Source organism: Urocitellus parryii, chromosome 9 (genome assembly GCF_045843805.1).
Source record: "Urocitellus parryii isolate mUroPar1 chromosome 9, mUroPar1.hap1, whole genome shotgun sequence".
Taxonomy (NCBI): Eukaryota; Metazoa; Chordata; class Mammalia; order Rodentia; family Sciuridae; genus Urocitellus; species Urocitellus parryii.
In genome coordinates this window covers 64,869,412-64,882,571 of record NC_135539.1, presented here as the reverse complement: position 1 = coordinate 64,882,571, position 13,160 = coordinate 64,869,412, and the positions used below count along the sequence as shown (strand labels likewise).

General features: G+C 36.5%; 1 protein-coding gene across 1 annotated transcript in view; it reads left to right on the top strand.

Moving 5' to 3' along the window:
• C9H10orf67 (chromosome 9 C10orf67 homolog) overlaps window positions 1-13,160 on the top strand; it is a 125,120-nt gene that overhangs the window by 10,551 nt on the left and 101,409 nt on the right. Inside the window, exons 2-4 of the mRNA XM_077802929.1 lie at window positions 2,354-2,474; window positions 3,972-4,115; window positions 5,859-5,933. Coding sequence (XP_077659055.1) covers window positions 2,354-2,474; window positions 3,972-4,115; window positions 5,859-5,933 — 340 coding nt within the window. The remainder of the gene's footprint in view (window positions 1-2,353; window positions 2,475-3,971; window positions 4,116-5,858; window positions 5,934-13,160) is intronic.

Below are 13,160 nucleotides of genomic sequence, written 5' to 3'. Positions count from 1 at the left end.
AGAAGAAAGCTCTCCACTGGTGACTTTCTCTAAAGGAATCTAAAAAACCTTTACAATTCCCAGCAGTCCATTCCTAATGTTCTACACGCAGTTCTGGCCATTCACTGTCAAAAAGAATGGGATTACCATGGTGGGCTTAGTCCCACAGGAGTTACTCTTGGCACTGGGAATATGGTAGATCTCCCCTGAGTTCTATGGGGGGGGGGGTCACATTTGAGGTTCTATCAGCAAGTAAAAAGAGAGGGGGGCCTTATCAGGGGCTGCTCCAGTTGGTCATCAGATGAGGGAGGAAAGAAGCACAGATACTCTGTCTTTAGAGCTGATGATTCTATTTGGGCTTTCATGTTTCATTTATTTATTTATTTATTTTTGTAGCTGACATTTTAGAAAGAGAGTGTTGTACTAAATTTTGTTTTTAAATGTTTTATTCTAATTTGTTATATATGACAGCAGAATGCATTACAATTCATATTACACATACAGAGCACAATTTTTCATATCTCTGGGTAAAAAAGATGGTGGAATGAGATGGACATCATTAGTACATGTATGAAGACACAAATGGTGTTATAGTAAATTTAATCAAATTGTCAGGGAGAGTGCATCCAGAAAATTGGCCTTCGTATTACTGTTTGAGATGCCTGTCATTAGAGGGTTGTAAGGACTTGTACCTAGGCTATTCCAATTTTTCAGAAATGGAGTTTGACAATCAAATACATGATGGTGTGGGGATTATCTTAAAGAAGTAGGTCTCAAACTTTTTGGCTTGGGATTCTCAATATTCTTAAAAATTACTGTCAAACTGAAAGATTTAGTTTATGTTGGTCATATCTACTGGTAATTGCCATCTTCAAATTTTAGAAGAAGAAATCTCCATACTGCTTTCCAGATTGGTTGCACCAATTTGCAATCCCATCAGCAATATAAAAGTGTGCCCTTTCCCCACATCCTCGCCAACACTTATTGTTGTCTGTATTCTTAATATGTGCCATTCTGACTGGAGTGAGATGAAATCTTAGAGTAGTTTTGATTTTCATTTCTCTAATTGCTAGAGATGTTGAACATTTTTTCATACTTTATCTATTGTATATTTTCTGAGAAGTGTCTGTTCAGTTTCTTGGCCCATTTATTAACTGGGTTATTTGTTTTTTGTGTTAAGATTTTTGAGTTCTTTATATATCCTAGAGATTAGTGCTTTATCTGATGTGAATGTGATGACCCAGCTATCTCACTCCTCGGTTTATACCCAAAAGACTTAAAAATAGCATACTACAGGGACACAGCCACATCAATGTTTATAGCAGCACAATTCACAAAACTAAACTGTGGATCCAATCTAGATACCCTTCAGTAGATGAATGGATAACAAAACTATGGTATATATACACAATGGAATATTACTCAGCATTAAAAGAGAATAAAATCATGGTATTTGCAGGTAAATGGATGGGATTGGAGAATATAATGCTAAGTGAAGTAAGTCAATCTTAAAAAAACCAAATGCCGAATGTCTTCTCTAATATAAGGATGCTGATTCATAATGGGGATGGGGTGGGAGCATGGGAGGAATAGATGAACCTTAGATAGGGCAAAGGGGAGGGGGAAGAAGGGGGATTATGGGGGTAGGAAAGGCAGTGGAATGAGATGGACATCATTACCCTAAGTACATGTACAAAGACATGAATTGGTGTGAATATACTTTGTATACAACCAGAGATATGAAAATTTGTGCTCTATTTGTGTAATATGAATTGAATTGCATTCTGCTGTCATATGTAACTAATTAGAATAAATAAAATAAATTAGAAAAAATTTAAAGAAGATATTAAATATATATTTATATTAGTTCACTTAAGATAATGATAAACTATGTGCTAAGATCAATAACACATTTTAAAGAAAAAGTAACCATTTTTTCAAAACAAAAACTGCAATGAGAAAAGTGTCACCATTTTACATTTTTGTAAATCTTTCTCCTGCCTAGCTTAATAGAAAATGGCTGAATTATCGTGGCTGTTTCTGTATTCTGTCAGGCTGTTATGTAACTTGTAGCCACTGGAAAACTCCACTGAACATTTATAAGAGAATCAGTCTTAATATTATTATGAAAATAGTTCTGATCTCATGGATTCCCTCATACAGTGACCCATAACCTAGAGATTCCACAAACCACATTTTGAGAACTATTATCTTAAGGTTTTCTGTGGAATATGTCTGTGTATATATTTATAATTGTTCCCAGCAGTAGCACAGGCAATAATAGGATATATAATATGATTTACTCCCAAAATAAATGCAGTAACATTTCAAAGGAAATATCCATGGCATAAAGCACGTTTAATTTTTTTTTCAGATTTAACATTTCAGATGATTTGAAGGTCGGCTTTTTCACCACAGACCACGCTACTCAAACAGATTCTAGTGAAATTTTGCCACTAAAGGAGTTGAGTTCCTGTACAAAAAAGTTAGTGAAGGTAAATCTGGATTTATTTTGAAACTTCAAAGATAATTTTAGGCATTTGACTTCATGTATCTTTCATTGAGAGAATCAAAATGATTAAAATGTCTTAGATATTATAATCTATTTTTGCTAGCATGCATCCTTTTTATTGCTATAATTATATGTAATAGTAGAATTTATTGTTAAGTTTTGTACATGCACAGAATATAGCAATATAATCTGATTAATTTTCCACAGTACTGCGAAAATAAGTCATTAGCATTTTGGCAAACTGAGCTGAATGACCATTGTATTTTTAAAAATTATTAATGCAAGCCAAGTACTCATGCCTATAATCCCAGTAGCTTGGGAGGGTAAGGTAGGAGGATTGCAAGTTCAGAGCCAACCTCAGCAACTTAGCAAGACTCTGTCTCAAAAAAAATAAATAAATTTAAAAAAGGTCAGGGGATGTGGTTCAGTGTTTAAGTGCCCCTGGGTTCATTCCCCAGTTCAAAAAAAATTATTAATGCAAGCCATGATTTATATTTACATCATGCTTATATATACCAACTTATTTATTGAAATGCTTATTACTCTCTATTTTTTGACACCTGTGATCATTTTCTGTTGATGATCCTTCAAAAATTATAAAATCATATTTTTGAATCTTTTTTGATTGAAAAAGGAGGGAGAATTTCACACACATCAGATTTTAAGAGTTGTTATTAAAGATCCTAATCAATAAAACTATCATGTGAGGTAGCATAATTCTGTAAATACTCTCATGAACCTCATTTTTATTTTTCATTTAATATAATTGGAAATCATTCCATATTGGCATATAGTTTCCTTATTTGCTTTACAAGTACATCATGTCACAAAGTGTACATCATCTATTTAGCTATTCCTCTATTGATAGACATTCTGGTAGTTTCTAATCTTTTACTGTGATGAATAATACTGTGCATACTTGTGTGTCAGTAAATCTGTGGTGTAAATTCTTAAAAGTGGAAGGACTAAATTTAGTCAACTGTGTCCAAATGACTAAATGTAAACTAGGACACACCTAGTTTACATTTAAATTCTACCTAGTAGGATTTAATCCTACCTAGTAGGATTTAAATGGAAATGGCATCTGGCAGCTTTTGGGTACCTCCTTTAAGACACAGTTCACATGATCTCACTGCCACATCTTGCTCCCTTCCCTCTAATCTCCTTTGCCCATATCCTTCCTTACATCCCCTCTCTCCACCTCCCTACCTCCCCCTTTCTTGTCCCACCTTAATTTCTCACAATGGGGATTAAATGCCAACATGAATTAACTATCTTCATTTGGCAGATACATTTTGGAACCCTAGCCACCATGAGATGGAATTATTGTAATTCACCATCTGTGAGAAATAATCTTAAAAGGCAACACAGGCCCCTGACCAGATACCCGATTATAAGCCTAGAAACAGGGAATGTGCAGGAATATTTACACAGAGAGCCTTATTCTCTACAATAATGCTTTAACTTTTTTTTTTTTAAGATTGTTTCATCCCTTGAGCAGGATTATAGGTTTGTCAAGCAATTTCTTCAAATGAAATTTGAGGACCGGCTTCAAGAGGAATCTTCCAATATCTTCAATGATCTACATGACAGGATCCTTGAAATGGAAAAACGTTATCATCAGGTAAATGTTCTCTCGTTTTCTCTGTTTTATATGGGGATTGATCTTGCTCTTAGATGTCTGTGTTCTGCAGTTTTGAATTTAGTGATTTATGAGGACAGCTTAATTCGTATAGATTGTAACTCATAGAGTAGATTGTACAAAGAGCTTCACTGTGTTTTAGGAACTTTTCTTAGTAAGTTGTATATGAGCTCACTAACCCATTTACCTTATAAAGTAGGTATAATTACTTTTCCTCCCTTACAGATAAGAACACTTTGGCACAGAAAGGTCAATTAACTTGTTCAAGGTCACCCATTAAACAGCAGAGCTTCAGGTTTCAGGCCGGGCAGTTTGAAGCTTAGAGTTTTTGTTTAGAGTTACAATTTTATGTGACCTTATTTGTGTTTTAATGGCCCTGTTGTTGGCCAAAGATATAAAAATGACTGCTTCAAGGATTTTCATAAAAGTTTTGGTCAGGGTAACATACTTAGCTGTCATTAAGAACAGACGGCACTAATATTTCTGTGCTAACAAGAAAACTCATATTTTGTTGACCATACCATATTAAATACTATGCTAAGCCTTTTAATTGTATTTATTCTTTAAGTCTCTCAAAATCCTAAAGTGGAAGTCCTGTTATACTTCAGTTACTCATTAAGACTGAGCTTGCCAAGGTTAGATAACTTGTATAAGGCCCGACAGATGGTAAGGGGCCCAATATTTAAATTCTGTCCTTTCTGACTCTAAATCCTATTTGTTGTTTATACTCCATTCTGGAATCAGAACTGATGTCAAAATCAAGAGCATTTTTACAAAATTTACTGTACCATTTTTTAATTTGTCCTAATTAGTTATACATAACAGCAGAATGCATTTCAATTCATTGTACACAAATGGAGCACAACTTTTCATTTCTCTAGTTGTACACAATGTAGTGTCACACCATATGTGCAGTCATACATGTACCTAGGATAATGATGTCTATCTCGTTCCACCATCTTTCCTGTCCCCCATGTCCTCTCCCCATCTTTCCCTCCCCTTTGCCCAAAGTTTCTCCATTCCTGATGCCCTACCACCACCCGGCCCCATTAGAGATCAGCATCCACTTATCAGAGAGAATATTTGGCCTTTGGTTTTGGGGGATTACTGTCTGATTTTTATCAAATTATTTGCTCAATCAGAAAATTACTCTGATTTGTTTGGGGTTAGCCAATCAGTCTTCATGAACAAAACCCACCAAAAAGTGTAAGGTCAGAAGAAGATACAAATCATAAGTAGATTTTACTATTTTTACGAGGAAAGCACTAAAATACTTTAGTTGATGTGTAAAATTAAATGAAGTGTTCAAATTATCTGTGTATTTTATTCATAAGATCTCTCTATTGCTCTGGGTTTTATATAAGTAAAAATTAAATTTGTTATAATAGCTATAATGGGAGAAATAAGTATAAATTGAAGATCTCAAGAGATTGTGATGATTTGGATGGTGGCTTTTTTTTTTATTTATTTATTTTTTTTTTTTGAGAGAGGGGAGAGAGAAATTTTTTAATATTTATTTCTTAGTTCTCGGTGGACACAACATCTTTGTTGGTATGTGGTACTGGGGATCGAACCCGGGCCGCACGCATGCCAGGCGAGCGCGCTACCGCTTGAGCCACATCCCCAGCCCCAGGGATGGTGGCTTTTAATGATGAGTTCCCCTTAGTCGATGTGAGTTATATTTGGAAATACATTATAGTGCTAACTATATTCTTTTATTTACAGAATGAGGATACCATGAGAAAATGCTTTAACCAGCAGTTAGCTGATGCCATTGCTGATATCAGAGGAATGTATAAGGTGGGTTTTTGGTGTTGTCAAGGGCAAAACTGGCTTAATTCCTATTCCTGTAAGGAGTGGACTCATCTTGAGTTTCCAGTCTGTGTTGTTACTTTTGAAGGCCTATTTCTCCAATTTTCAGATCACCTCAGAGGGTTTGGGCCCAAGATTGTTCATACTGTCATTAAATTTACCAAACTAAGCTTTATTATAACAGACATACACTTCCAGAAACTGGAAAATTCCAAACTGGTATCTAGGACATCTGGGAAAGTTGCTAGAGTAACCCGAAATGTGTCTGGTAAAGATGCAGGTGGATAGTGCCGTTGGAGAGCATGGTAGCGACCACCTGTAATCTCAGCAGTTGGGAGCCTGAGGCAGGAGGATTGTGAGTTCAAAGCCAGCCTCACCAGTTTAGCAAATCCTAAGCAACTTAACAAGACTCTATCCAAAATGAAAATAAAAAATAAAAAAGGGGCTGAGGATGTGGCTCAGTGGTTTAGTTCCCCAGGCTTCAATCCCTAGTACCCCCCCCCAAAAAAAATGCACTTGGATGAACATCAGGTAGGCCTAAGCAATAGTTCATGGGACCTGTAGTAAATGGCAGCAAATGGTCTCTGATCCTCTATGGATTAACTTGTCTAATGACAGAGACACTTATATCTACCAGACATGGTGCTTCACTCTATTATACAATGGGAAAATTCAAACTTTTATATTTTTTAGACTTACTAAAGACCTTGGGGTTCTATGAGTATTTATAACTATAATATCATCTTTCATTTCAATATGCTTTCATAAATAAATATTTTATATTTGTAGGTAATTGCCCATTGATTGTATAAAAACATCTTTTCAGAACAATTAACATATTTGCACTTAATTATGTAATTACTTGTTAAATGTCTCTGTTCTGTGCCAAACTGTAAGCTTTATGAGGGCAGGAATATTGTCTGTATTACTGATGAAGCCCTGCCTTTTAGCACTTTTCTTTGTACTTAATTGACCATCAGGTAATAATTGCTAAATGAATGAATGACTGATAGCTGTACCTGTGGCCAACATTCGAAGAATCTGCTCATCAGTCATTCTCCCCAGTTGCACTTTCTCTCCACTCCTGTTTTTTTTACTAACAGAAGCACTTCAAATCTTACATAAGTCAACATACTATGTACTTTCCTTCCTGGCTTCCTTTTTAGTTATGGCAAGAGCATGGGCAAGGTCCTTTACCCAAGGGACCTGAAGATAAGTAGGTTGTGGGGCTCTAGAGAAATGTGGTTCTTCCTAATTAAAAAGAACTCATGGGAGAACTCCTTCACCAATCTTTGTGACTCTGAGCCACATTGTCTCCAGAGGTGGCTGCAACACTAGGTCCCACTTTCCTGCTCTTCTGTAACATCACCTTGCTTCCCTCCCATCAACAAGTGGGGTCTAATTCCCTTCCCTTTAGTTGAGGCTGGCCTTAGAGACTTGCTTATAAGCAAGAATGTGAGGAAATAAAGTTGCATGACTTCTAAGACTGGGTCCAGAGATGCCTTGCAGTTTTATCCTGATATTCTCAAAATATTTGCTCTCTGGATTCTCCCTCTCTGAATCCAGCTGCCATGCTGAGAGAAGCCCAAGCCCCAGGAAGGGATGTGACTTGTAACTGCTGGATCTTCAGGCTCTAAGTCATCTCTGTTCAGGTATCAAAAAACATGAGCGGTAAAACCCTCAGATGGCTCCAGCCATTGGCCAGTTAGAATCTTTCTACCTGAAATGACTTTATGGAACAGAGATCAAGCTATCCCTGCTGTTTCTGTCCTGCATCCCTGATTCAGAGTTGTCATTTAATACACAGTTTGTGTTTTGTATTGCTACGTGAAATAGTTGGAACAGGATCTCTACATTCACATCAACAATAATTTCTTTTTTTTTCAAGAGAGAACAATAATTTTTTAAAATTTGTTTTGTTTTTAATTTATTTATTTATTTTGGTTAGTGCAGAGCAACATCATGGTTAAGGGTTAGCACAGATATGATTTAGAGCAGGAACACTGGAGTAAAACTCCCTGGGTTTGAATCCTGGCTCTTCTACTTTATTTTCGTGTGACCTTAGATAAAAGTACTGAATCGCTCTACCTTGGTTTTCTCAGCTGTTAAATGGGACTCACAATAGTTCTCACCTCATAAAACCTAAAAGTAAAAAGGATTGGTTTTTATGAAGAATTAGAATAGTTCCTGACTTGTTATTAGTAAAATCTGTTTGTTAAAAAAAAAAAAACACCTGCACATAGTCATGATGTTCCTTCATGTTAGTTTCTTTTTCTGCTCCTTTATTATCTTACCTTAGTATTCAGGCTTATCGCTTTTGTCCACTGACCGCATTAATATATTATTAATATATTATCAATATTTATTATGCTGATATTCATTATAATATATAATATACTATTAAAATCTATATGTTATATATAATTTATATAATATTTATTATATCAATATTTATTATATTGAACATAATGAAAAGCCATTTTTGGAGCCCAAAGAAGGTCAAATGTTAACAATTTCATATGTTTCGACCTAAGACACATAGTTTTCAAAAAACATAGTTATTATTGCAAATAAAGGGCAGTACAGTCTGCACAAAATATTAGGCTCTAGTATGTTTAAGAAAGACAAATTCATTTTCAGCTTGACCAACACTTGCTGAACGAATGCTGTGAGCTGAGATAGGCTGGGCATTGGCACTGGGGAGATGAGGTGGGGATGAGTGGAGGGGAACAGGACTGTTAACAAATCATAGGTTGGCAAGTGCAGAGGTAAAGAGAGATACCAGGACTTAGGGAACACCCCAAAGGACAGTTATTTCTGCTGGTGTGTGTTGGGAAGATTTCATAGATGATAATACTTGTGCTGGGTTTAATGTTAAGTACTCGGTAGGTGATCATATAATCAAAGGGGATTCTAGGCAGGCCATTTAGTGTACATTAGAATATTTTGGGTGGCAAGTGATAGATATCTAGCTCACACTGGCAGTAGTTAAAAGGGGATTTTAGGGGCTGGGGTTGTGGCTCAGCAGTAGGTAGAACGCTCACCTAGCACCTGCGAGGCTCTGGGTTTGATCCTCAGCACCACATAAAAATAAAATAAAGATATTGTGTCCAACTACAACTAAAAAATAAATTTTAAAAAGGGGATTTTATTTGGCTCATGTCACTGAAAGGTGTAGAGATCATAATGACTTCAGGAAAATCTGTGTCTAGAGGTTTAAATAATGTCCATCAAGGAATTGTCCATCCTTGCTTCTGCCTTATACTCTAATGACTTAGTTTCCAGAAAGATTCTGCAAACTTAGAGCATATCTTTCCACCTAGGTCCTACAAGAGTCACAAAACTGACTTTGACTGACCTGCCCTGGATATTGTGTTCCCCTCCCCAAGGGATTCAGAGTCATAATCCCATCCCAGGAGATAATATCAAGGAGACGGGTTACCCAAATTAAAATGAGAGGTTGTTATCTGAAGGAAGGATGCTGGTTAGGCAGAACTGGTTAGGTAAAATAGCTTTCCACTTGCAATAGCATGTAAGAGGGAAAGTCGGACCTTGTCCGAGAACTGTACATGGTTATTGTTGCTAGATATGGCATTACCCCATATGGTAGCCATGAGCCATTAACAATTCAGATCCTTGGTTACAACTTTTCAATTCCTGATATGATGTTATGAATAACAGGAACCATCTCATACCCTTATATTCTAAGTTAGTGTTTTTGATAATTTGAAGTTGAGCCCAGTTGTGTCTGTGAATCTAGAGCAGTTCCTGAGTGAGCTGGCTTGTCCAAATGTGGTGCCCAGAAATGAAATATAAGTCTCTTTTGCCTGGTTTTATCCTGTGGAGTAAACCTTCAAAGTTGGCTCCAAGATCTTCACTTTGTAGGTGAGAAAAATAAGTCAGGGCAATGTTAAGCAGGAGGCAGGATGTTCAAGGTCACAGGGCCAGCTAGTGGTAGAGTTGGGAGCGGAGTGCTCCGCTATGTCTCTAAAGTTATTCTGTAGATAATGGGGGTGTGTGTGTGCTTGAATTCTAAGTGGGAGAAAGAGAGGAGCTTTAATGTCCTTTAGAATGATGAGTCCTATAAAGTGTTAAATACATGTTGGAAAAACGGAGACAAAATTGCAGTCTACAAAGACAAGCACCATACAGGTTTTGTTCATCAAAGTCCCTGCAGTAGCTAGTACAGTGCTTGAGACAGGTTTTTAATATTTAGTGGAGGAAGACAGAAAGAAGAAAGGAAAAGAGGCAAGGAGAAAGATGAGCATAGGAAAGAAGTTCTGTTCTAGATTAAGTAGAGATGGCTCACCAGATGCAGCATGTTAGGGTTCCGATTTGAACAGACCAACTTTAAAGAAAAGGGGAAGGAGGTTGAGACAATTGGAGGAATTTTATTATGGGTTGTATATTAAATTATATTAAGAAACTATTTGTTAAATTTGTTAGGTATGATGCTGGCATTGGAATTATGTAAAAATGTCCCCAGGTCTTAGAGATGTATCTTGATATGTTTCAATGACATGATGTCTAAAATTCTATCAAAAATACTTAAGCACAAATGAGTAGATAAGTGTATGGCAAACTATTATTATTATCTCCATTTTGCTCTATTTTGTTTTATGTTTAAAATTTTCCATCAGAAGCTGGGCATGGAGGGACATTACTATAATCCCAGCTATTTGAGAGGCAGAGGCAGGAGGATCTCTTGAACCCAGGAGTTTGAGATCAGCCTTGTGAGACCTGTCTTGAAAAAAAAATTGCACCATAAAAAAATAGACATGTTTGAAAATACAAATTAACTTTTTAATCCCCCTTCTTTGTATTACCACATTTAAAATATAGTTGATTTATATTGTGTGTTTCATAATTCCCATATCTTCCATTTTTGGGGGTCTCCTAAGGGCTGACTCTCACCATGTGTCATTTACTTTGAGTTTCATGATATTTTGACCATGAACTCAAATTTCTGTGAGAATTCTTTTTGAGTCCTGAATACAGGTAAGTTTCTTCAGGAAACATTTGTGCTTGCCTCTGTGAGACTCCTGGATCTATGACCACTATAACTTAATTCTCAGCTTGAGGTATTTTTCAGACCACTCAGATGTATGAATTTGGGCATGAAGCTGTGTGGGCCACGTTGTGGTTGTAAATTCTCAGGAAAATTTTGTTTGGTTTCCGTCCTCCTATTATAACTAGAGCCAGTTTCTAGGCAGGAACCAACTCCAGAGTGGAGTATTGGGCATGGGTACAAGGTTCAAGATGGTCACCTCTGGTTCATTCTTACTCTGAAAGACTGGCCCTCCCCCTTTAAAGGGCTAGTCTTCTATTATTTAGAATTGGCACTCTGAAGAGGACCTAGTTGTCTTTCCTGTGTGTCTTGAAAAGAGTTGGAAATCAAAGCTCAGATTTACCTGGTTTAACAATGCCTTAGAAGTAAAGGCCAGCTTGAGTATTCTGTGTACTTCTCTGGGATTCTGAATTCACTTAATTTTGGTCTGAATGTTCTATGTATAATTATAAAATCTAAAACAGCAACAACAACAACACAAAACATGCTTTTTTTAAGGGTTTTTTTTATTATTGATTTCATAGTCCTTGGTGTCTTTAATGACTTCTGGAACACTGCCATATTTCTAATGTTTTTCAAATGTTCAAAAATATGTCTGAATAATCAGTATCAATATATATATATATATATATATATATATATATATATAGTATTTCTACTTTCTAGGAATGGAAGACTCTGAAATAATTAAATTCTTTATATTCATCAGTTTTTTATAAATGGCTAGTTAAATATTCCTAACTGGAAGTGGATTAATTGTGGTTAGTTGCCTCATCTGATTAAAAGTTTGTTCACCTTAAATTAAAGAAAAGTCATTATTTGAGCCAGCTTGGTGGTGCACATCTGTGATTCCAGTCACTCAGGAGACTCAAGCAGGAGGATCACAAGTTTGAGGCCAGCCTGGGCAACGTATTGAGTCCCTGCCTCAAAATTAAAAATAAAAAGGACTGGTAATGAGGCTGGGCATGGTGGCACATGCCTGTAATTTGAGCAACCTGGGAGGATGAGGCAGGAGGATTCCAAGCTCCTAGAGAGCTTCAGCAACTTAGTGAGGTCCTAAGCAATTTAGTGAGACCTTGTCTCAAAATAAAAAATAGAAGAGCTGGGAATGTAGCTCAGTGGTAAGACTCCCCTGGGTTCATTCCCCAATTTTAAAAAAAGGGGGGCTGTGGGGGTGCAGCTTAGTGGTAGAGGACTCCTGGGTTCTATACCTAGTACAAAAAAATCTAAAAATTAAATTAAAAAGTCATTATTTGAATCTGTACTTTGGTCTTTTTGGCATTGCTTTGATGCATGACCTCACAAAGCTTTCCTAATCCTTGCATGACCTCACAAAGCCTTCCTAATCCTGGCCACCCGGTTTGTTCAGGCTTAGTCATAAGAAAGAACAAAAGAGTTGAAAATGGGAGGTGTACATTTTTGGCAGAGATAAGGTAAGTGACTCCATGCTGCCCTCTGGAGACCAATAAAGATACAGTTTTTTTTTTTTCAGGCTTGGAGAAAGTTTCTAAATCTATGTAACTTTTTAAACACTTTCATGTGATATTAGAGGCAATTTTGTGTGATAGAGGCAAGCCTACTTTTTCAAAAATATATCTTACTTAGATTTTTTTTGGAAATATCTTTCATTTTGGAAATGTATCAGCTAATACTCAGATGAGACAAACTATTCTAGGTATTTCAAACAGATAGGGTTTAATTTAGGCACTTAACACAAAGACTAGTGGAGTGAGCTGGGATATAGCTCAGTGGTAAAGCACTCACCTCACATGTATGAAGTCCTGGGTTCAATCCCCAGTTGAAAGAAAGAAAGGAAGGAAGGAAGGAAGGAAGGAAGGAAGGAAGGAAGGAAGGGAGGGAGGGAGGGAGGGAGGGAGGGAGGGAGGAAAGAAAGAAAAGAAAGAAAAAGAAAAGAAATGAAACATAATTCCCACCTCCACTCCACCCCAACCCCAGAAAAAGAATAGAAGAGTGAAAGTCAGGAATACCATCATTAACTTTTAACCTTATAAACAATTGTTGAGGTATCATTCACTGAATATCTTCCTTTTCTATTGATTTGTGATGTTTACCTCATCATATAAGCCTAAGATTTATTTTATGGCTATCTAGCTATTTTGTGGCTATATATTAAGACTATTTATGCT